At 39.2% G+C, this 26213-nt stretch overlaps 1 protein-coding gene across 1 annotated transcript in view; it reads left to right on the top strand.

Moving 5' to 3' along the window:
• LOC103512184 overlaps positions 1–26213 on the top strand; it is a 34974-nt gene that overhangs the window by 3669 nt on the left and 5092 nt on the right. The window contains exons 2-16 of the mRNA XM_026825744.1: positions 7972–8085; positions 15701–15870; positions 16163–16285; positions 16713–16754; positions 17309–17518; positions 18390–18567; positions 18881–19150; positions 20180–20430; positions 20721–21069; positions 21314–21515; positions 21811–22041; positions 22274–22313; positions 22890–23067; positions 23374–23643; positions 25025–25177. Coding sequence (XP_026681545.1) covers positions 7974–8085; positions 15701–15870; positions 16163–16285; positions 16713–16754; positions 17309–17518; positions 18390–18567; positions 18881–19150; positions 20180–20430; positions 20721–21069; positions 21314–21515; positions 21811–22041; positions 22274–22313; positions 22890–23067; positions 23374–23643; positions 25025–25177 — 2779 coding nt within the window. The 5' untranslated portion in view covers positions 7972–7973. The remainder of the gene's footprint in view (positions 1–7971; positions 8086–15700; positions 15871–16162; positions 16286–16712; positions 16755–17308; positions 17519–18389; positions 18568–18880; positions 19151–20179; positions 20431–20720; positions 21070–21313; positions 21516–21810; positions 22042–22273; positions 22314–22889; positions 23068–23373; positions 23644–25024; positions 25178–26213) is intronic.

Here is a 26213-nt window from a genome sequence, read left to right on the forward strand (position 1 = left end):
AACAGTTGCAGTTCAAACCCCTGGTTTGACATTTTTTTAATTTTCCTAAGCAAAATAATGTACACGAATCGAATAAAGAGGGGATGATAATTGGGTATTTATTTACGTTTTTCAGTCATAAAGAAATCAGAAAATATAACACTTCTGAATTTGAAACAAACCGTTGAGCGGATTCGAACGGCCGACCTCTAGAACAGAAGTCCGACCTCTAGAAATATTACCAATGAGGTCAAAAATTAAATATGATATAATTTTGTTTAAATTAATTTTTATTATTAATATAATTAATTATTAAAAGTAATTATCTCATTAATTTAAACTAAACAGTTTGTAACAGAACCAATAGAAGAGAAAAACTTTTTTATAAAACGAGAAAAAAAAGTTACGTCAGTACACGCGTGATGAAAAAAAATCTCACATTCAGTTGCCGCTTCGAACTTTCCGCCACGTCACGGGCAACTGGAATTGAAAATAGGTCAATGGACTGTGGTTACATCTAGATAACCATATAATTAACAGCTACCCTAGGTCCCGACAGGTTAGGGCCAATATTGAACAAGTTCTACCGTTTTTGCCGAGCGTGTGAGATTTTTTCCCTAGTAGGTAAATTGTATCAGTTAATAGAAGTCTGTACAAATTCATTTAAACAGGGTGGATATAAAGTGAGGATATTACGTTGTATACAGGGTAGCTTACTTCTGGCTAGTCTGTACAAATTCATTTAAACAGGGTGGATATAAAGTGAGGATATTACGTTGTATACAGGGTAGCTTACTTCTGGCTAAAAGGTACATATTGAAACTATTGCAATATTGTCGGCACAACTTTCCCTGTGTCTTTCTGGACACAGACTATATTGTCGGCACAACTTTCCCTGTGTCTTTCTGGACACAGACTTTCGTAAAAGAAGATCCCCATTTCAAAGTAATTTAATAATGATATTGTGAACTAAATCAGATATTTGACCCTCTGGATTACCAAAGGGTTAAGATTGAACAGGTAGGCTACTGGTTTATAAACTGGCTCTGAGTCACACCAGATAAACCCGTTCTGTCTCCATATCTGTCTATAAGCTATAACTAGAGTTGAACTTTCGTAAAAGAAGATCCCCATTTCAAAGTAATATAATAATGATATTGTGAACTAAATCAGATATTTGACCCTCTGGTTTACCAAAGGGTTAAGATTGAACAGATAGGCTACTGGTTTATAAACTGGCTCTGAGTCACACCAGATAAACCCGTTCTGTCTCCATATCTGTCTATAAGCTATAACTAGAGTTGACTTGATTGGTGTGATGAAAAACAAAATACCTAAACAAACAAAAAAATATGTCGATTAATAAAATCAAGGTTTGCAACTGGAATTCATTGTAAAACCCATTCATTTCGAACATTTTCCCCCAAGAAGTTTCATAGAGGGAACTGTAACAACGGAGGGTCTTATAGTTTCCAAATCGAAGAGAGAAGAAGGACAGGACAGGAGAAAGGCATCCGTTCCGAGAACGAACCTTATCTGTTCAGTATAAAGTTCGCCCCGGACGGGAAAATAAACCCGCGATATAGCGCTTATAAAGCAGACGCACTACCTTCCATCCATTCAAGCTAACTGTACTGGCTTAAACAAATTAAAATTCAAATGAAACCAAACAAGTGAGCTTGCGGTAGTATAATGGTCTGGTGTTCAGACAGACACAGGTTCGAATCTCAGAAGATGGTAGAGTGACATCTCCACTACTAGGTTAGTGAATGTGACAATTTTACCATCATTGAAGCATTGGACATGTAAATTAGGCATTTTTTTACAGTGTAATCATTGCACCATGTATTAATAACCTATTGATACTATGTAATGAGAAAGTATTGCAATCAGTTCAAGTTTTCAAAATCGGGAAAAAGGCGGAAATATCCGTTCTAGGTTCCTCTGATTCAAAAAGTTCTTTTTTTTATGTGGCTATGGTAATTGGATAATAGGAAATCACGAGTCTATAGTTCATCCAGATCAATGTGACAGCAGTGAGTCATCAACCCAAAATGAAGGAACCAATCAGATTGCAGGAAATCCTTACATTAACATCGGATGCAAGGTTTAATAAACTTGCACCTGATGATCGAGAATTACCCTACCCCCTATTTAAATCATATGATGTAGAGAAAATTCTTATCACAAAAGCCTTCTATTCCCTCTGAGTTTATGACCACCGCTTTGGTTGAAAATTGATCTTTTCCTCCCCTCCCCCCCCCTCTCTCTCTCTCTCTCTTTGGCCATAATGTCAAATTCAGTGTGTAAATTTAGATTTATTAGAATGATTAGAATGCCCTTAGAGATATAATTACCTAAGTGGTTGGTTTCTACTTGTTCCAACATTACTTCTAAATCTTCTTCAGTTGAAATACTGTCTAAGGCCTCCTTGGGTAAGGACGAGGTTTTTAACCCAACTTTAGCAGGAACACCAAAGGCCATAATGTCAAATTCAGTGTAAATTTAGATTGAATTATGAATTATCTGTAATTTAAGTTTATTAGAATGCCCTTAGAGATATAATTACCTAACTGGTTGGTTTCTACTTGTTCCAACATTGCTTCTAAATCTTCTTCAGTTGAAATACTGTCTAAGGCCTCCTTGGGTAAGGACGAGGTTTAATTGTTGCAATTCAGGTAAAGGTCTATTTTTGATAAACTCTCTCTTCTAAAATGCAGAGGTAGCTCTAAGTTCAGAGGTTGGATTCCAGAACAGGTAAGGTGATATCCGCTTAACCTGACTTTGTTCAACTGTCGGAGGAAGCACTGTGCAAAATTAACTCCCCTTTTAGAAATTCTCTACCGTTGCACATGTGACATGTGTTGGCAACAATGCCTATTTTTTTGCTGTCACATTGATCTGGACACACTATAGGTACATAATACAGAAGTGAAAATAGAATCCACTATGATGAGTTCAACCAAGCACAGAGCCACACGCGCCAAAATCACGACAATGACAGCTATCCTTAAAGATTCATTGTTCTCATAGGTATAATCCTTACAGCACAGGCATTATACTTGTTCTTATAACACCTGATACCTATACTTATTGCTATAATATTCTTATTTCTATTCCTATAATACTTGTACTAATTCCTACCAACCAATTTTAACAATGGAGGAACCAATACGTTCAATAGACTGCACAACCTACCGAAAAATAAGCAGACACCTAAAGGTGAAGAAGCAAATAGTATAATGAAACTCGCACACAAAAGATTTTGAAAGATCAAAAATTCCGATTGAATTTTGATTAGATCGATGTGAGATCATATTTTGGGATCGCCCTGGTTCGATGAACTTTACCGATTCTATGCGTGTCTGATCTATGGGGTCAGACTCAGTGTGATTCTCAATAGTTAACATTCACGCTAGGTTGTGGTGATCAAGAACAGAACGATATGAATTCCAAATTTTATCCAATTGGCAATCGGCCTTAAAGGGACTTCTCATCATATTTTGCTCTTAAATTGTCTGTGTAGCCAGCCTAGTTAGCTTAGTTGGTAGTGCGTCTGCCTTGTAAGCGCTAGGCCGCGGGTTCGATTCCCGCCCGGGGCGGATTTTATCCTGATGGGATAATGTTCGTTCTCGGAACGGCTGGCTTTCTCCTATCCTGTCTTCCTTCTCTCCTCGATTTCGGGACGATAAGACCATAGCAGTTAAAGTTCCCTCTGTCAAACCTCTTAAAAAAAAAAAAAAAAAAAAAAAAAAAAAAAAAAAAAAAAAAAAACAAAAAAAATGGATAAAAGTTGCACGACTACACTTCCAATGCAACCGCAATGGCTCTGAAATGTTTCTTCCTCACCATCTCTCCTCAGGTATGGCTGTGTTACACGAAGTGCTGGGCATGTACCATAGCGGCGTGTTCAAGGACGGACAACTAGTCAGCAACAAATCTACCAACAAGCAAGACCTGAAGACAATTCGCGGCGATCAAATCACTTGGATAGATGGACGGGAAACGTATTGTTCAAATATCGGGAGACTTATATCCGAAGTGGACGCGATTATCATGCGAGCCAACAGGATGGTCAATAATGGTCGAATGGGAGACTTTGTTATCAACGGACGAACCAAGGTAAGCCAGCCCAAGTTACCTTGGAAGGTAGCACGCCTGCCTTGTAAGCGCTAGGCCGCGGGTTCGATTCCCGCCGCCCGGGGCGGCGTGGCGGATTTCATCCTGAAGGGATTAGGTTTGTTCTCGGATTCTCTGTTGTTTGCGCCTTTTGATTTTCATTTCCTTTGTTTAGACTTCTTGTATCACTCCAACAAATGTCCACTATTGTTCACTAGACATACAGAAATGACCACTAGGTGTCCACTGACATTGTTTGTAGTAACATCTACACGTTGATAATAATACTTTTTTGAGAAACAGGTAATGAATCACTGTGGACCCGCAGAAACAATCACTGTAACACTCATATAGTAAAAGTCACCTGTGCAAGATTCGTACAAACAGTTGAACTCACCTGTAGATCCATAAGAAAACAGGCTACAATCACCTCTAGAATCTTACAGTTCAAGTTATCTAGATTCTTAGAAAACAGATTACTAAATCACCCTGTATACAAAGAAATAACTAGCGCTAATCACCGGTGTCCGGACAGAGACAAGTAAACTCACATCTAGATTATCCGTAGTAACAAATACGATCACCTATAATTCTCGTAATAACAGGTACTGTAATCTGTGTTACCTTAAAAACTAGTACAATCACAGCATTTAAGTTACAGTCTGCACCTATAGTATGGGTCTTGTGTTATGAATATTTCATACTTTATGAATGGATCATGCTCATACTATAAAGTACGTGCAATTATTTTCGCCATCCAATCCTTTGTTAGTAGAAGTTCTATCTTCACTGAAAGAAGTTGGATGATCATCAGTATATTCGTAGTTCAATATACCAATCACCATTGTATGCATATTTTCTTTTATTTGAAAACAAGGGATAACACTCAAAAATTGGCTTTGTTTATAAATTAATTTTCGTAAGCGGCGCACCGATGGCACTTGGTTTTGTAATCAGCGAGACGCGAGTTCGAGCTCAATGCTGTTAAAGAAAGCAATCGAAGATGTTCTATCAATAGAAGAAGGCAAGGTTGCACCAAATACAGTGAGCTTTAAAACTTAGAAAATGGCTCTGGGGCCCTCAAAAGCTTGATTATGGCCTAATCCTTCGTGTGTGGGACGTTGCCGTAAAACAGAAACACAGATTACACAAAATCGTCAAGTTAACCTAAAATTTACTTCGCTTGTTCAATGAATGACTATAAATAATCACACCAGAATTACTCACAAGTAGGATCAAGTATTTCATGAGTTGGTTTAGTGTAATGAAATTTGTTTGATTGCTGCCCAGTACATTACAGGGAGAGAACGAGAAAGAAATCAGATATTGTAGGGGATTTCTCAGCACTAAAGATTTTCCAACCATGTGCGTAGGTTTTACGAAGTGTAATCCACTTATCTAGGTACTTCCATATTATACTAGATTTACTACTTAGGTGTACCAGTGCACATAACTACAAATCAGGTATGGAGACAATTATTTATAATTAGATATAATTTGTTCCCCACTTCTCCCAGTAGATGTGTGAGATTATAGGCCTTATTTGTGTGAAGATTATCCTGGTATCACCTATAAATATTAAATACTGGATTATACATAGATATCACCTATGTATACGATATATACATAGGTGTTGCATTCTAATGGTATTATGTAAATACCACTATAGAAAACTAGAAATATATAGACATTTTATTCCATTGGGATCACCTACTCATTTATAATAATAGGCATAAGGTATTTTATGTTTCTAGGAAATCAGATACATAGTAATAATCATGAACTGATCAGATAATCTGAGATGACTGGGATGTCCTACTGTTTTCTAAATAATAATAAGATCAACATTATAGGAACTCTTCTAAACCTTAGATAAAATATATATCTTAATAACAAATGATTCTGTGAACAAGAAGCTCCTCTAAAGTTAAGCAACATTGCACATGGTTAATATCTGGACAGGTGACCGTCTGAGACACCACGTGCTTCTGACTATCTCGCGGTGCACTCAGCCTGAGGCCAATTGAGGAGCTGTTGGCTGATTGAAATTAAAATCCCAGATTTCATTTATTTAGGGAACTGTAGCAGCGAAGGTCTTAATTGTCCCGAAATCTAAGAGAGAAGGACAATGGACCGTCTACACACGAAACTACTGAAAAGGAACCACTACTAAAGGAATGAGTAAATATATAGAGACGAGTGGAAAAACTCCTAATAACCCAACATAAAAATCCGCTAGTAATTTGTTCGTACCTAACTGATAAAACAACCCGTACGTTATTAGTAGCTCCTTTTGGGACCTTCCAATCACTTGACGATAACAAATTTACATGGCTCATTAATTGCTATCTATAATCTAAGTAGCTAGGTACTAAGCGCATGTTGCTCTCATCTATCTAAGTACCTATATCAGCATAAACTCTAATCCGATCTATTAAATCCGTATAAAACATCTCTGCCTGATCAACTTGATTAAAAACAGATAAAACAAGTAGGTATCTAATAGTAATCTATGTACTTTGATATGGATATTATTTGTAATTAAATTCCAGAGAAATAAAATTACCATAGGTGTATACAGGGTGTTTCAGTTTCCACAGGGAACAAACTATTGCATTGTTTTGTAAACGGAGAAATCTTGACCCATCCTGTAGTTCATACAAATGTACGAGTTTGTATGTATGTATTGTATGATTTCTATTGGTTGGTTCAGAGAATGGTTCGCAGATTAAACTGTTCAACCTTCGTATCGGACCAAATTTGTCTTGCATCAATAATGAATTTTATAGTAAAATTATCGATCGAGTGAAGTGACTTCTGAGTTTTAACTGGACAAATTTTCTCTCAGTTTGTCCGTTTTTTTAATCTATCGTAACTCTCCAAGGCAACGGTTAGTCCGATTTGGATGATATTTGGTATAAATATTCAATACAAGAGGAATTTTATCATATTTTTGGTCCGAACGGGTCTTGGTGGGTACTGTAGCTAGGGACCCTTCCCCGAACTTCTAAAATTCACTTAAATGTCTGCTGAGAGGAGCGAGAAAGTCGAGAGTTCGAAGCAGCGATACGCCCGGTGCGGTGTTACTGATTAAAAACAGATAAAACAAGTAGGTATCTAATAGTAATCTATAAATCCATGTACTTTGGTATGGATGTTTGTAATTAAATTCCAGAGAAATAAAATTACCATAGGTGTATAGCGTATACAGGGTGTTTCAGTTTCAACAGGGAACAAACTATTGCATTGTTTTGTAAACGGAGAAATCTTGACCCATCCTGTAGTTCATACACATGTACGAGTTTGTATGTATGTATTGTATGATTTCTATTGGTTGGTTTAGAGAATGGATCGCAGATTAAACTGTTCAACCTTCGTATCGGACCAAATTTGTCTTGCATCAATAATAAATTTTATAGTAAAATTATCGACCGAGTGAAGTGACTTCTGAGTTTTAACTGGACAAATTTTCTCTCAGTTTGTCCGTTTGTTTAATCTATCGTAACTCTCCAAGACAACACTTAGTCCCGATTTGGATGATATTTGGTATAAATATTCAATACAAGGGGAATTTTATCATATTTTTGGTCCGAACGGGTCTTGGTGGGTACTGTAGCTAGGGACCCTTTCCCGAACTTCTAAAATTCACTTAAATGTCTGCTGAGAGGAGCGAGAAAGTCGAGAGTTCGAAGCAGCGATACGCCCGGTGCGGTGTTACAATATACGGCGTACGCGGATTTAGGTATAAGTTTCCACTGCTTTCACCTTTCACCCCAGCTTGCGATGGAACATTTCTCTCTCTCTCTCTCTCTCTCTCTCTCTCTCTCTTACGGGTCAGTTGTTTTTCAAATGAAAATGTCTATTTTGTTTCAGAAATGAGTGCAGTGGACTCCAATGCGTCGATTCTATCCGTAAGACATTACTCTGTCACCCCACCCAATAATCTAGTCATACCTGTGGAAGAAGTTATACCACAATCCAGAGAAGGTAAGCCAACTAAATAGGGGTTAGTTTAACAGAAGAGAATAGATAAATTTAGTAAAAATACATCTCCACCAATAACACAAAATATTCCTTACTAGTAAAAATGACATCTCCACCAATAACACACTATATGTATTCCTTACTAGTAAAAATACATCTCCACCAATAACACAAAATATTCCTTACTAGTAAAAATGACATCTCCACCAATAACACAAAATATTCCTTACTAGTAAAAATGACCACATCTCCACCACCACAAAATATTCCTTACTAGTAAAAATACATCTCCACCAATAACACAAAATATTCCTTACTAGTAAAAATGACATCTCCACCAATAACACAAAATATTCCTTACTAGTAAAAATGACATCTCCACCAATAACACAAAATATTCCTTACTAGTAAAAATACATCTCCACCAATAACACAAAATATTCCTTACTAGTAAAAACGACATCTCCACCAATAACACAAAATTTTCCCGAGTAATAAATTTAACATCTTCACTAAAAACGCAACAATCACAAATTATTATGCAAGTACAAGTGAACATACATATCTACCATTCAGTGAAGGTGTCAACCTGAAGTACATGTTCCAAGAATCATCCTTATTCAATAATCACCGATTTGATAGCTAGGAACTCCATACTTAACAGTGGATTACTGGTTGTAATGTAAGTAATAAGCTGTGTTTCCCGAGTACCTAATAGGTGAATTTAACATCTTCACTAAAAACGCAACAATCACAAATTATTATGCAAGTACAAGTGAACATATCTACCACTCAGTGAATGTGTCAACCTGAAGTACATGTTCCAAGAACCATCCTTATTCAATAATCACCGATTTGATAGCTAGGAACTCCATACTTAACAGTGGATTACTGGTTGTAATGTAAGTAATAAGCTGTGGATGAGTAGTCATTACGTAATGATTCAACACATCGGAATACGATTGTAGGATTCGATGAAGCATAAAAGAAAATCAATGAAGTGCCTACTGCCCAAGTACGGTATGTATAGGTACTTCTAGAGAGCACATACATAGAAGACCTTGAAGGCATACATACCCATTTCCAATACAAAAGCATCATCAGTTAGATAACTACTAAGAGAAGGTACAGCTGTTAGGAGATGATTAAGAATTGAAATCTGGCGGGCCGCTAGTTGGAAACCCCTGGCCTAGTGGTTCTTAAACCAAGGGTTGAGAGAAGTAAGTTGTGTCCCGGTGAAGATGACCCAGCCACTGATTCTTTATTAGTGGAGATCCCAGTTTTCTTCTCTTCTTTTTCTTCTTCTTCCTCTTCTTCTTCTTCTTCTTCTTCTTCTTCTTCTTCTTCTTCTTCTTCTTAGTTATCTGTTAGTTAGACCCGGACATTAGCAAAGTTCTGAATGGTTTGCTTACAGAACTTCCAATTCCGCCTCCACAAAATTCTTGGCGCACTTGTTCCATTGTTTTCAAGCTTGGCCAAAACCAAAGATTGTTTCAGATTTGAATGTTGAATGATCCCCGCCCACCACAACCAAACCTTGGTTAACACGTCAGATTTTGAGATGTAGTTGAGAATAGACTCAGTTAAGGATCAGTCAAATTATCATTGTCAACACGATGGTCCTCAATGACTTCAATATGATGATAACTATCAGCATACAGTCGACACAAAGACAACTCATTCCAGTACCTTTGTAAAACGAGACAAATTTCAAAATAAAACCTTCCTAATTCAGAATCTTTACAAAGGTTCAAAATAAAACCTTCCTAATTCAGAATCTTTACAAAGGTTCAAAATAGATTGTAGGATTCGATGAAGCATAAAAGAAAATCAATGAAGTGCCTACTGTCCAAGTACGGTATATAGGTACTTCTAGAGAGCACATATATAGAAGACCTTGAAGGTATACATACCCATTTCCAATACAAAAGCATCATCAGTTAGATAACTACTAAGAGAAGGTACAGCTGTTAGGAGATGATTAAGAATTGAATGTATTGTATGGCATAGCTGACCGGAAAATCGTGGCCACGAGGGTTTAACACATTAGGTTTGAGTATTAGAGACGTGAAAACAAATTCTCTTGTATCTTGTTATTGTGCTACTTAACATAGGTAGTATCTCGTTTACAGATGCTTTAAAAAATTACCCCCCTTCATTCAATGAGGTGGTCTGTCTCCGTAGCTGTATCCAAAAATGCTTACCGCAGATTCCCCCTATTGCCAAGCTGAAAATATTCCTTTAGTAATTAAAGTCATGAAGGTTACTGGAACACTTTTTATCTGTGAGAGTGTTTATACATTTTATGAGCACTGACGAAATACCGAGTTCAAGCCATACCCCGCTATGTGAAATCTACATGAAACTTTGAACTTTAACTAAATTAGAACTCGCAACAAAAGATACAAGTACTGGGAATATTATCTTGGACTTGGCTTGGATTTAGAATAGCTGTTCATATCTAGAACCTGTGATCTATTTGTAATAATCTATGCTTGTGTGGCGAGTCTTGTGACTTTGCATTTGGTATCCAGCAAATCTTCAGTACCTCGAGTACCAAATACCAATGATAAGAATATAGCCAGGGCTGGTGTTATGATAGAGGGGACAGATTTCACTTCTAACATCCAGTTACAAAAGGTTGGATAGATGGAACTGTAAATGCTAAGGACTTGAAGGAAGACAGGATAAAAGAAAGCCAGCCGTTCCGAGACGGAACCTCATCTGTTCAGGATAAAATCCGATCCGGGCGCGAATCATCTGTTCAGGATAAAATCCGATTCGGGCGCGAATCAAACCCGCGACCTACCGCTTACCTGTGGCTTTAAATTCAAAGGTCTAAAGTCTAAACTTTGCTGAATATATTTCTCCTCAGCCCTGAATCAAAGACCTAATAAAAACACTTCACTACAGTACCAACAATAAGTCACGCTCCTCTCTCTCTCTCTCTCTCTCTCTCTCTCTCTCCCCCTCTCCCTCTCTCTCTCTAGCTCGTCATGACCCCCCTTCATTCAATGAGGTGGTCTGTCTCGGTAGCTGTATCCAAAAATGCTTACCGCAGATTCCCCCTATTGCCAAGCTGAAAATGTTCCTTTAGTAATTAAAGTCATGAAGGTTACTGGAACACTTTTTATCTGTGAGAGTGTTTATACATTTTATGAGCATTGACGAAATACCGAGTTCAAGCCATACCCCGCTATGTGAAATCTACATGAAACTTTGAACTTTAACTAAATTAGAACTCGCAACAAAAGATACAAGTACTGGGAATATTATCTTGGACTTGGCTTGGATTTAGAATAGCTGTTCATATCTAGAACCTGTGATCTATTTGTAATAATCTATGCTTGTGACTTTGCATTTGGTATCCAGCAAATCTTCAGTACCTCAAGTACCAAATACCAATGATAAGAATATAACCAGAGCTGGTGTTATGATAGAGGGGACAAATTTCACTTCTAACTTCTTACATCCAGTTACAAAATTTGTAATTTTGTAATTTGTAATTTATTTGTACAATTTATTTGACATAAAAAGGTTGGAGAGATGGAACTGTAACTGCTAAGGACTTGAAGGAAGACAGGATAAAAGAAAGCCAGCCGTTCCGAGACGAAACCTCATCTGTTCAGGATAAAATCTGATTCGGGCGCGAATTAAACCCGCGTCCTACCGCTTACCCTCTGTGGCTTTAAATCCAAAGGTCTAAACTTTGCTGAATATATTTCTCCTCAGCCCTGAATCAAAGACCTAATAAAACCACTTCACTACAATACCACAATAAGTCACGCTCCTCTCTCTCTCTCTCTCTCTCTCTCTCTCTCTCTCTCTCTCTCTCTCTCTCTCTGGTTTTGATACTCAAGTTGAAAGAGTTTAAAGTGCACTTTCCAAGTACCACTGAGTACCTGACATGGAATATTCGATGGGAATAGAGTACCAAGGCCGCACTTAGCGACCAATGTTACTCCCGTGACCCTATTGCCTGTTGGTGACTGTTAAGTGTTCTGGGCGACCCGCTGTGTTGTCGTAAAATAGTTAGAAATAAAGTTGACAAAATTGCCTAGTTCAACTTTCCGTATAATCACTACACTGAAAAAAAAAAAAAAAAAAAAAAAAAAAAAAAAAAAAAAAAAGGGGAAGGGGGGAAAAAAATTTTTTTTTGTTATCAAAAAAAAAAAAAAAAAAAAAAAAAATGGTGACAGGGTGCAACAAGTTGTTATTGATTATCAGGAATTGACTCTTAGGTCATTTTCTAGTTGGGGGAAAAGTGTAGTAAAACCAACACAGATTTTTGCCCCCATTATGCCTTCGGTGCACCATATAAGCCCTCTTGTTGAAGTAACTTTCACAGTTCAGTGAACGACTAGTGACTAGTCACTAGTTATTATAAACCCCCCCTAAATATCTCATATGAATAATCATAATTATCTACCTGTATTTCTAAACTCACCTCCATTAACTATACATCCCACCTCTTGACCCCAGAGCTATTTCATCTAATTCTATCTGATCTTATAAGTTCATCGCTTATCTCATCTCATCCCAAGTGTTTCGTCTTATCTTAGGTTCTAGAGTGATCTAGAGTTCTCTCTCTCTCTCTTAAAAAAAAAGAGGTTTCATAAAGGGAACTGTAACTATTAAAGTCTTATCGTCCCAAAAGCGAAGTGAGAAGAAAGACAGGATAGGAGAAAGCCAGCCGTTCTGAAAACGAACCTTATCTGTTTATAATAAAATCCGCCCCGGGCTGGAATCGAACCCGTGACCTAGCGCTTACAAGGCAGACGCGGTCTGGAGTTCCAACTCCAGAGCGTTGACACTTCAGTAGAACAGTTTGCACCGTACCGCAGGGTGGAACAGAAAGTCAATGTCACCACACCTCTCTCACCAGAGATTTCGTAACTTACCTTAAAGTGCATTGTTCAAATACTCGACTAGATTTTTACTGTCAAGTTGGTACTTAGCTTGAACTTAAGGTATGGTCACAGGATACAAGTTATGTTGAGGGTTGCATGACCCTAAGGTCAGGAGTCAACTTAGAATGCAATGGGTTTGGGCTGTTTTGGGCATAAGGATTGTCATGATTTAGTTTTAATTGTGTGATCTAATACCTTAAGTGTTGAAAAAACCTGGAACTTGTAAGCCATATTCAATTATTCACACTTTACGCCTTGCATAATAACTGGAGATAACGTTTATCAGTTTAATTAGCATGGAGGGTAGCGCGTTTGCCTTGTAAATCGTTATATCGTGGGTTCGATTCCCGCCCGGGTGGATTTAAACGGCTGGCCTTCTATCCTGTCTGCGTTCTCTCTTTGCTTTCGGGATGATAAGACCTCAGCCGTTACGGTTCCCTCAGCCAAACCTCTTTGGAAAAAACAAATGGAACATGATAATTATGTACCTGTTTAGTCCCAGTGAAAATCTGAGTCTGAAAATTCTAGGAACTTCTCTAATTTCTAAAATCTCCTAATTTATATGATGATAAGATTCCGTACATCCGCCATTCCGTCCTCAGGTGATGTCGTACATCTTATTACTGATAACCATTCGAATATGTACGGATGTAGGGTAATTCCTTTTTATTACAGTACCTACCTTTTTACCTACTGCTCACACATTTAGGTTAAAGATGAAATACCTATAGGATGTACGGATCTACATAGGCTTAGTGAAAAATTATCATCTATGCGACTATGCTTAACTTTAAAACTGTGAGAAACTACTCACTACTCACACACCAGATACTAAGTACTTAACTACCTTTACCTATCTACATAGAAAGACCGAGATTCTAGGAACACTATTCATAGCTCATCTTCTTTTTCTCCTAATATCTATCTATAGTTATGTTCTATGCATGTATCTGTAATACTGTAAGGTAATCCGCATGATGAAGTTTATTGTATTGTGAATTATTCTAGAGCCTGGTACCTACACCAAAAATATTTGTTTTGCAACAGTTGTGACTTTGTTTCGCACCAATTGAGCAAACGTTGCGAAACAAGTGTTTCAAATGTTGTGCAACTTTCAAGATAAAACCTATTGTAGATAGTGCTATATCCAGCATCCAGGTATATTCTGCATAGTACACATCATTAGACAAGGAAAATGTTTCAGAAATAAGTCTGGTGAGTTTAAAAAAAATGCTATGTACCTACATAGATTGTTGCAGAAACATTCCTGGATTGTTGAGAACCAATGTTTATGTTGCTGGTGTGTACACAACATTGAATACTAATGAGAAGAATTACTATGTGACTGATACTGTATGCATATTGCATATACCTAGTATGTATTTTGGTATACCCATAATATGGATATAGTACTGCGGAACCCATATGAGACTCGACTCATGAAATCGGCGCTAAAAAACAACACCGCCCAAGAGCTGCAGGAGAAACAAAGAACTGATTATTATTATTATTTTCAGCCAAACGATCCTTAGATTCTTAGGTATCTCTTAAGGAGAAAGTTCGCCTCGGTCGAGAATCGATCCCAAAACCTAGCGCTTACAAGGCAGACGCGCTACCCTGCAATCTATGCGACTAGGCTGGCTATTTTGTCAATTTTTTTCACTAAATTGTAAAGAAATACGTCATTATTCTATAAATAGAAAAGAAAATCAATTATAAAAAAAAATTCAATTAAAAATCTCATTTTCTAGAAAATTAACGATAGGCTCTATTATTTCCGAACTGACGATACGTATAGTGTGCTTTAACAATGTGACTAGTATGTCAGCCAAGATGTTTGTATTATGCTATTATGACTAGTCGGGCGGCCAAGGTATGTAGGTGTGCATGAGGACACTAAAGTCTGAATAGTCTAAAGAGTGTGATTGTCTCCAAATCCGCAGACTAGAAGGTAGAAGAGACCTTCGCCTAGTGCAGGGGTTTCCAACTTTCATGTGTATGCGGGCCACATGCTACATTGGGATGTACTTCGTATATTGTATCTAAGTATGTATTTTTTATGTCTGTGTGTATATCGTGTTGTGTTTGTCACTTTATCCTCATTATTATCTCGCAGAATTCATGTAAAGTCCATTGTGTGTTGAGAAGACTAGAATTGTGTGTTGCAGAGAGGTTGAAGAGGTTCCCAAAGTGTGCTGTCGATCAAAGCCACACCAACTAAGTACCTTAAAAAAAAGAAGTTTCGTAGGGGGAACTGTAACAACAAATTTCATCATTCCGAAATACAAGAGAGAAGTAGGACAGGATAGGAGCTAGCCAACCGTTCCGAGAACGAACCTTATCTGTTCAAGATAAGGGTTGGCAGTAAAAAAGGAATTTTAATTGTGTTGAGCATAAATGCTTGTCACAAATATCGTTCCCTGCTTAATGCACTACGCTAAATTTAATGACTTGACTTGGACTTGAACCACCAACCTCCAGATCCGAAGTCCACCGCGCTAACCACTACACAACTGAGGTTAGTTAAGGGTTGGCGGTTTGGCAGTATTCAGCAAGAACGGAAATTGAAATTGGGACCTAGCGCTTAAAAAGCAACTCAGAACTGTGGACCCCTTCATTTGCTCTTAGTGTAGTTCAATTTCTGTGTTGTGTCGTCTTGGCGATGTATGGACAGTTTTGTAATAAGCCTGGGTGTTATTCTGTTTCAGAGGAGATAATCACAAAGAAGAAGACTGAGCTAACCACTACCAGACAAATACAGACGCGCGTCAAACGTCAAGTAGTACTAGAAGATGGGAAAATAGTGGAAGACTCTGGTCCTATTGTAACTACCAACACCACAGAGGATACTGAGAAACACGAAGAACAAAACACAGAGGTATGAAAGAAATAGAATTAAAATTAAAATTTATTATACACTTATACTTCAGTCTAATGCCGGCCACTCACGGTCAGACTGTCTTACACAGGAACAGACCTAAGGTCTGACCATTGTGTAGGTGCTGCCACACATTTAAAGATATGTCCAAACATGACTGGCCGTCGATCGATGAAGTGAATCTATGTTGTCGAAGCACTGCGGACGGTTCATTCGACATCGATGGACGGCCGGTCGACTATGTGTAGATCCTCATCTAATAGCTCTAAACACTCTCTTGTTCTCTCCTCAGCATCGCAACCTAGGTGACGGTGAATCCAAACTCCTTGATGAACTAGACAATGGTAATGTGAGTGTTGTGAAGAGAGTTAATGAGAAGAAAGTCAAAAGTCGAGAAGAAAAAGAAGAACGATTGGTAAAATTAAAATTATACACTTATACTACAGTCTAATGCCGGCCGCTCACAGTCAGACTGTCTGACACAGGGAACAGACCTAAGGTCTGACTGTCTGACACAGGGACAGACCTAAGGTCTGACCATTGTGTAGGTGCTGCTACACATCTAAAGATATGTCCAAACATGACCGGTCATCGATCGACGAAGTGAATCTATGTTGTCGAGGCAGTGTGGACGGTTCAGTCGACATCGATCGACGGCCGGTCGACTATGTGTAGATCCTCATCTAATAGCTCTAAACACTCTCTTGTTCTCTCCTCAGCATCGCAACTTAGGTGACGGTGAATCCAAACTCCTGGATGAACTAGACAATGGTAATGTGAGTGTTGTGAAGAGAGTTAATGAGAAGAAAGTCAAAAGTCGAGAAGAAAAAGAAGAACGATTGGAAACCGAACAGGTCGCTCATCTTGGTGATATATCTGACGATGTAAGTAACCAAATTCGTCCTTTCCCCCTGAATTCTTTATTTTCCCCCTCAATTCTTCCTCCTGCTCCTCAATTCGTCTTTTCTCTCTCTCTCTCTCTCTCTCTCTCTCTCTCTCTCTCTCTCTCTCTCTCTCTTTCTCTCTCTCTCAATTTGTCAATTGTCCACCGAAACGAGGATCACTTACCAATTTGTTCCTAAAATGTACCTATCCCTATAATATTGAAACATCGAGTACCTTAAGCAACATTGCGTTTGGTTGGTAGGTATTTAGATGGGTGACTATCTGGACATTCGCATGCTGCTAGCTTTTCCCAGCCCCACTCAGTCTGGGTGAGGTTTTATATGAGTAGGTGAGTAGCTTGTCACCGAATGAAGGGTAAACCCCCCTCACTAAAAACCTTAGCAGTTACACTGTGACGTTAAACCTCCATCAAACTTGTCACTAAATAGAAGAAATTAACCCATTAACTTCTATCCAACTTATTAATAAATAATACCTACATAGATTGAAGATAAAATTAACCCATTGACTTTCCATGCGTCCCTATATCCAGCTCTACTTGAAAGCCGTTCAAAGTAACCAGACTCGTCAGCTAGGCCGACTCGCCTCTTCCTCTCTAGTCCCGACGTCCTCAGCACCTCGCATTGTGCATCAGAGTTCCAAAGTCAAGAAGGTCACTGACACTGAAGACACGAAACACGTCAGTCAACTTGCTGATGGAAAGTTGCTGACACAGAGTGAAACCACTGTAGAACATGAAGAGGTAAGGAATGAAGATTGAACTTAGGGAAGAGACGGAAAATGTCTCGCTGGTGTAGTGGTCAAGGCGCTCGCCTGGTTGTCGGGAAAAAGTGGCTTCAATCCCTGCCGAGGTATGGAATTTCACTGTTTGAGAATTTGATCTCAATAACGGCAGAAGCCCAGTGCTTGGCCTAAGGGACTCTTCATACTTCAATATGGTTAATAGAGGGAACTGTAGAACGGAGGTAGTATCGATCAAAATTAAAGATAAAGTCTTATCGTCCCCAAATCGAAGAGAGAAGGATGGGAGGATAAGAGAACTTCAGCCGTTCCGAGAACAAACCTTATCTGTTTAAGATAACGTTCGTCCCAGAAGGCAAGAGAACTCTAGACCTTGCGCTTACAAGGCAAGTACGCTACCCTCCTAACTAGCTAGACTTGCTGAAGGTTACAAGGCAAGTACGCTACCCTCCTAGCTAGCTAGACTGGCTGAAGGTTACAAGGCAAGTCCGCTACCCTCCTAGCTAGCTAGACTGGCTGAAGGTTACAAGGCAAGTCCGCTACCCTCCTAGCTAGCTAGACTGGCTGAAGGTTACAAGGCAAGTCCGCTAGCCTCCTAGCTAGCTAGACTGGCTGAAGGTTACAAGGCAAGTCCGCTACCCTCCTAGCTAGCTAGACTGGCTGAAGGTTACAAGGCAAGTCCGCTGCCCTCCTAGCTAGCTAGACTGGCTGGAGGAACTCTTTAACTAAATAAACAAAGTATTGCTTCAAAAATCTTCAAATACATAGGTAGGTTCTACTCAATCTATGTTCTACTTCTACTCAATCTATGAAATTCTATTCTATTCGATTCGAATCTGTTCAATTCTATTCTATTCTAATTCATCCCCCAGGTGAATGACCTCCAGGAACCGTGTGAGGAAGATATAGAGGATCACGAAAGTGTTCATGAGAGTTCTCATCACTACAGGAAAACTAAGGATCAGGACCTTGTAGAGTATCTGGAGAACGGAGTCAAAATCGGAGAGAAAGTCAAATTTTCCGCCGAGAATTTCACCGGAGCTGGAACAGGTAATGAAAGAACGAAGCAAGTTCAAACTTCTAATACCGGAGTTCGCCGACTCTGGGTTTTCCTTAACTTCGGTGCTCAACCTCCACCCCAATTTAAATTGGTCTGTTATTTAATCATCAAATTTTGGAATTTAAATAGAACCTTATGGAGCTTCTTCTCTGAGCTACGGGTTTTCACAGACTTTGTCTGTCAAACTATTGGGTTTTCTGAGTCACTTTCAAGTGGGCATCCATTTCCATCATTTGCTTATCTAGGAACATGGCATTGCTCCAGAACAAGTTCCGCTCTCTAATCCAACAAATTCAACTGCAGGTAATCCAGATTGTCTGAATCTAGAACCCGCTCTCAAGTGGGAAACGCTCTCCGAACGTATCCGCAAGCTAAAGAAAAACGCCTCGCCCACTCCCGGAACCCACAACCCTCAGACTGCAAGTCCACTAGCTGGTGAACGGTCGGATGCTATAACTCAGTCTCCGGTAGATATAGTTCAGGAAGAACAGAGCAGACGAGTTGAAACATCCAAATGGTTGGATAATCATTTTGGATCGGAATCTTCTGCTTCTAGTTCGAAAAATTCAACAGGTGAGAGGCTTTTTAGTCCGTCCTTCCTTTATTATTACAATAGTAATAAAAAAGGTATAAGGGACGGACTATTGTATTCGCTTCGGTGTCTGTCTGCCCTCCTAGCTAGCTAGACTGGCTGGAGGAACTCTTTAACTAAATAAACAAAGTATTGCTTCAAAAATCTTCAAATACATAGGTAGGTTCTACTCAATCTATGTTCTACTTCTACTCAATCTATGAAATTCTATTCTATTCGATTCGAATCTGTTCAATTCTATTCTATTCTGAGTGTGATGATGGAATGGTTGATGGGATTGAAGAGCTAGAGTGTGATGGCGGAATGGTTGATGGGATTGAAGAGGTAGAGTGTGATGGCGGAATGGTTGATGGGATTGAAGAGGTAGAGTATGATAATGGAATGGTTGATGGGATTGAAGAGGTTTCTAGAACTATTTCGTGGGATATACCTAATAAGGGATTTTTTTCTGTGGGACCAAATTTTGAGAGGTATTTTTCCCCAGTCTACCTGGTTTATCCAGTACGCAAGTAGGTAGTACATCTTTAGTACGCAAGTAGTACTGCAGTACGCAAGTAGCAAACACCGGATAAAGGGACAGCTAATCAAATCGAAGATTTTGCAGTTACCTAGTTTGGATTTTGGGGTTTTTGGGAAGTTTATCCCACCTTAACTCTCGAACAGTTGGTCCAATTTTGATACAAGTTTGTAAAAAATGTGAACACATTTGAGGAATTTTCTGATTATCTTGTGGTCTTCTGTAGAGCTTTACACCCTCCGTAGACATCCCTTTTTCTGTGTGACGTCTACATAGGTCATAGGTCTACATAGGTCTGTGTGACGTCTACATAGGTCATAGGTCTACATAGGTCTGTGTGACGTCTACATAGGTCATAGGTCTACATAGGTCTGTGTGACGTCTACATAGGTCACTGACCCGATTACTTACTTTCCGTTTCATCAAATCTTCCTCCTTTAGAAGTTGGAAACGTCCTAGCCTACTAATGTCCTGCTCTCTCATTAACCCACAGGTATTACGGAATGGAAGTCCAGCATCCCCGAACTCTCCGCTGACATCAAGGACAACACATCCACTACGCAAGAGTGGAAGACTGAGACTGATACGTCCAGTGAGTGGAGGAAACTGTCCCAATCTAAGAACACGTCCCTACTGAGTGATGGGTCGGAGGTGAAGAAATCCAGTGTCGAGGAACACACAAGGGTTAATCGGGTGATCCCTATTCAGCTGTACAGAACCAACTCGTCTTCTGACTTACCTAAGGTGAGCAATAAATTGAAAACCAATTTTATTATTTTTCTGTAGCCAGTGGCGATAGCAAGTTGAATGCACTAGGTTTCCATAACTCGCTTAAGTTAAGCAACGTTCTGCGTGGTTTGTGTTTAGACGGGTGATCATCTGGGCAATCAGTTCCACTCAGGCTGGATGAGGTTAATGTGAGTAAGAGGTTAAAACCTCATCACTTAAGATCTAAGCAGTCATAGGAGTATAAGTACATACAGTGACGGTGTTTATCAAACAATCATTATTAACCATGTGATTTCTGTTCTCAGAACCAGGTAATGTACAAGCCAGACATCCCGAGTGGCGGCTCCCTATCCTCTCTTCCGATCTATGCCGAAGTCAACAAGAAGAAAACCCGATTCGCCCCTGACCCCACCCCTATCTCTCGCAACCCAGACCCCATCCAAAGCGACCTCAGCCTACAGGACAGATCCAAGAGCGATTTCTACAATAGGAAAATCGGGGGCTCGGCGTACAATTTGAATTTGGCGCCAAATCAGGAGATGGGCTCGACCAATGGGAATGCAGGGGGCGGGGCTTCTGTCAAGAGACGAAATTCCACGAAGCGAGCGAGTTTGACCGAATCGTTCAAGAAGTTTGTCGATAAGTTGAGACATGGTGAGTCTATTATTTATTGGGTTATCCTTATTAAAAAGTGGTGTGATAGGTCAGATATTGGGGAGTTTATCTTCACTGTACATCAATATAATTTAATCTCCTCATATAAGATAAAGTGAGTGTACTAATCCTAAATAAAATTTAGTGAAGTTTAATCAAAGAATGATATTTATGACAAGCATTCATTAATACTTAGGTAACACAGTTAAAATTCATTAATGAAATTCCGCATTCACCATTTCAGGTGGTAAGAAGCGGAACTCTACATCAAACAATGGCGGAGGTCAGAACAGTCCAGATCAGCTGGACAGAACTCAGAACTCTGAACCCATTGTACCTCCTCGATCCAAACACAAGAATCGAACCCGAAAATACTACTTGGGGGAAGACCCGTATGGGAGTATGTACGGGAAGGAGAAGGAGTATGATTCCGTCACTGTGTATAGGTAAGTTGGAAAGTGGAGGGTACGGGTTCGATTCCCGGTGAGCAAAGACAGACGTAAAAAAAAAGTAGAGACATCCGGAACATCCTCCTAACTGTGACCAACAAAATTTGACATCAACTTCATTTAATTATTAATATATTTTCTGCTGGCTTTTCCCGGCCCCACTCAGGCTGTGATGATGCTGGTATATATGGAGGGTAAAACCTCCGTCAGTGAAGTGAAAAACCTATCTAAAGATGTATGTAGTTCCTTTTTGAGCCCTCCTTAATGATTTTTCTCTCCTGACATTCCCCAGGGACAGACCTAAGAATTCAGGGGGCACATTACCCCGCCGCTCCTCACATCATAGCAATGGAGGCTCCGACACACACTTCGATACTGTCACCGTGTATAAACGAAAAGACCCGAACTCAATCGGGATCAATCGGGGCGGAGTACAAACCTTGCCTCGCAAGTCATCGCTACAGACCAATCCTAGAGGTGAGCATAAAGGTGGCTACACACGATCAATCAAGCAGCGCTGTATGCTTGATCAAGCCTTCTAATGATGCAGGTTTGTTGGTGTGTAGGATGGCTATCAAGTTTGCCATTTCGTGGAAGAAATAATTCCAATGCTTGAAGGTAGCAAAGACAGACGTAACTCCAATGCTTCAAGTATGCAGTCATGCAAGCTTGGTCTTGGTCATATGTAGCCAAATGCTCGTCAAAAATGTCGTTCCGTTCCCCACAAAAAAAAAAAAAAAAAAAAAAAAAAAAAGGTTGCTGACACAGAGTGAAACCACTGTAGAACATGAAGAGGTGAGGGATAAAGATTGAACTTAGGGAAGAAACGGAAAATGTCTCGGTGGTGTAGTGGTCAAGGCGCTCGCCTGGAAATGTGGCTTCAATCTCTGCCGAGGTATGCAATTTCATTGTTTGAGAATTTGATCTCAATAACGGCAGAAGCCCGGTGCTTGGCTTAAGGGACTCTTTATACTTCAATATGGTTAATAGAGGGAACTGTAGAACGGAAATATTATTGATCAAAATAAATTAAAGATAAAGTCTTATCGTCCCCAAATCGAAGAGAGAAGGATGGGAGGATAAGAGAACTCCAGCCGTTCCGAGAACAAACCTTGTTTAAGATAACGTTCGTCCCAGAAGGCAAGAGAACTCTAGACCTTACGCTTACAAGGCAAGTCCGCTACCCTCCTAGCTAGCTAGACTGGCTGAAGGAACTCTTTAACTAAATAAACAAGCAGTATTGCTTCAAAAATTTTCAAATACATAGATAGGTTCTACTCAATCTATGTTCTACTTCTACTCAATCTATGAAATTCTATTCTATTCGATTCGAATCTGTTCAATTCTATTCTATTCTAATTCATCCCCCAGGTGAATGACCTCCAGGAACCGTGTGAGGAAGATATAGAGGATCACGAAAGTGTTCATGAGAGTTCTCATCACTACAGGAAAACTAAGGATCAGGACCTTGTAGAGTATCTGGAGAACGGAGTCAAAATCGGAGAGAAAGTCAAATTTTCCGCCGAGAATTTCACCGGAGCTGGAACAGGTAATGAACGAACGAAGCAAGTTCAAACTTCTAATACCGGGGTTTGCCGACTCTGGGTTTTCCTTAACTTCGGTGCTCAACCTCCACCCCAATTTAAATTGGTCTGTCATTTAATCAGATTTTGGAATTTAAATAGAACCTTATGGAGCTTCTTCTCTGAGCTACGGGTTTTCATAGACTTTGTCAAACTATTGGGTTTTTGAGTCACTTTCAAGTGGGCATCCATTTCCATCATTTTGCTTATCTAGGAACATGGCATTGCTCCAGAACAAGTTCCGCTCTCTAATCCAACAAATCCAATTGCAGGTAATCCAGATTGTCTGAATCTAGAACCCGCTCTCAAGTGGGAAACGCTCTCCGAACGTATCCGCAAGCTAAAGAAAAACGCCTCGCCCACTCCCGGAACCCACAACCCTCAGACTGCAAGTCCACTAGCTGGTGAACGGTCGGATGCTATAACTCAGTCTCCGGTAGATATAGTTCAGGAAGAACAGAGCAGACGAGTTGAAACATCCAAATGGTTGGATAATCATTTTGGATCGGAATCTTCTGCTTCTAGTTCGAAAAATTCAACAGGTGAGAGGCTTTTTAGTCCGTCCTTCCTTTATTATTACAATAGTAATAAAAAAGGTATAAGGGACGGACTATTGTATTCGCTTCGGTGTCTGTCTGTCAGTCCTTCAGTCTGTCCCCATAGAAGGACTTATAAATCCAAACCTGGTCGACCTATATATCAAATTAAAGGTCTTTTTACCAGTATCACGAAAATGGTGGTGCAAATTTTGTCCAGAAAACCATAAAGCCAAAAAAACTGATTTTTGGGGGATTTTTTCCACATTTTCTCACACAAATGAGCTCTGATCTTGAAATTTGTCGCGACGACCTATGAACTCAAAGCGAGAAAGTTTTAGATAACACTTCAGTCGATCATTTAAGACCGGTTTTAGCGTCACCTATGTTAAGCTACGCCGAGAAAGGCCAATAAATGGATGGGTGACTTAAACATTATATCGGTAGTTATATGTTAAGCTACGCCGAGCAAGGCCAATAAATGGATGGGTGACTTAAACATTATATCGGTAGTTACATATTAGGAAACATTAAAAGGAAGAACGGGCTCTAGTCTTGATTTTAAATCATTACATGAAAGAAAAATCAAAAAATCAATTACAAAGGAGAAAACAACCAAAAGTAAAATTCTCTCTAGGTAATTGAGTAAAAAACAACCGATCTCTAGGGTTCTCAATTCTACAAATTTGTTTCTCAATTCTACCTACATTATGATTATCATTACGATCATAATCAACATATTTGTCTTCTTTTTCTTCACAGTCGCCATGATGTGCTTTATCTTTGCCTCATTTGTTCTGTGTTGTGTCGTCTTGGTCTAAATCTAAATCCATACAGTTCCGCGTTACATTGTTTGGTTTAAACACTTTGCTACGGCCTGGCTTGAGATTTGCATTCGTTTAAAATGTTCTGAATCTTCTGCTTCTAGTTCGAAAAATTCAACAGGTGAGAGACTTTTTTTGGTTTGATAGAGGGAATCGTAGTAATGGAGGTCTTATTGTTCCTAAAATCGAAGAGAGGAGAAAGCAAGACTTCCTAGAAACCTAGAACAAATCTTACACTCGTATCTATTTAGGATAAATATTGCCCATGGAGGGAATCAAACCCGCTTTTGAGTGACTTTTATATATATCTCCCTTGCTTTAATCCTACATCAGTGTCCACTGTTAGGGTCAGCTCTCCTGGTTCGCAGGTGATAAACTCTTCTATTTTGGGTGACTTTTATAACTAGTTTAAAACTAGACTTTTCAAATAGGTATCAATCAAATTATTAGTCAATCAAATATAAAACCTTAGTTGCCTGCCTAGTTAGCTTGAAAGGTAGCACGCCGCTCCTTCATTATAAGCTCGAAGTTTTGGGTTCGACTTATTCTTCTTTTTTTTCCAGACAACGGGCCTACCAGTTCTCGTACAACCAGTTTTATCAACGTCACCATGAAGTCTGCTCCACCCACCAAGTCAGTCTCCCCTACCAAACTCATCGTCACTCCTACAGAGACCACTATACTACCCTCCCAAGCCTCCTCACCCTTCTATAGGGGTAAGTAGGTATAAGGAGAAAATAAGTCAAAATAAGTCTTCTCAGAAAACCTTTGATATTGTGAAAGATGAAGAACCACTCATGACAGTTTTGCCTTACGAGCTTATGCCTGTCAAACGCAAAACCCGAATGAAAGTGGGTTGAAGAATAGATAGCTGTGATAAAGGGGCTGTAGGTCACTTGTAGGAGAAAATAAGTCAAAATAAGTCTTCTCAGAAAACCTTTGATATTGTGAAAGAACCACTCATGACAGTTTTGCTTTACGAGCTTATGCCTGTCAAACGCAAAACCCGAATGAAAGTGGGTTGAAGAATAGATAGCTGTGATAAAGGGGCTGTAGGTCACTTGCGTACTATTTCAATTTTAACCTTCTAGTTGCGTACTAAAATGAAAAAAAGATGTCCGACTTGCGTACTAGGTCTTTTTTGTTTATTTTTCAAAAGGTTGAGGGATTTTTTTATTAACATGGGACAAAAACATTCCCCTGTTCTCCTAATTTTGCTCAGATACCTAATTAAGAAGTCCTTTTTATGTTTCCAAACCCTATGCTAAACCCAATAACATACAAAAAGTTGATCATTTATGAAAGATCTTGTTGTGTACTACCTAACCCTATCATTCCCAGAAAGTTGATCATTTGTGAAAGTTCTTTTCGCGTGCTACCTAACCCTATCATTCCCAGAAAGTTGACCATTTTTTTGTGATAGTTCTTTTCACGTGCTACCTGACCCTATCATTCAAAGGAAGTTGATCATTTGCGAAAGTTCTTTTCACGTGCTACCTAACCCTATCATTCAAAGGAAGTTGATCATTTGCGAAAATTCTTTTATTTATTTATTTATTATAATTTTTATTGTACATGATATACAAAATGGTATGAGTACAACGTCATTGCTTAACCTAGGCCCTAGATAACTTAACTTAAAACTAGCATAAAAAAAAAAAAAAATCAACCATAGTAGGTATCTATCTAATCCACCCTTGCTGGTGTTAAGAGACTGAGGAGAAGAACATATATAGAGAGAGGGGTAGAGCG

The sequence above is a fragment of the Diaphorina citri genome, unplaced genomic scaffold, assembly GCF_000475195.1.
Source record: "Diaphorina citri unplaced genomic scaffold, Diaci psyllid genome assembly version 1.1 scaffold806, whole genome shotgun sequence".
In the NCBI taxonomy this organism is placed as follows: Eukaryota; Metazoa; Arthropoda; class Insecta; order Hemiptera; family Psyllidae; genus Diaphorina; species Diaphorina citri.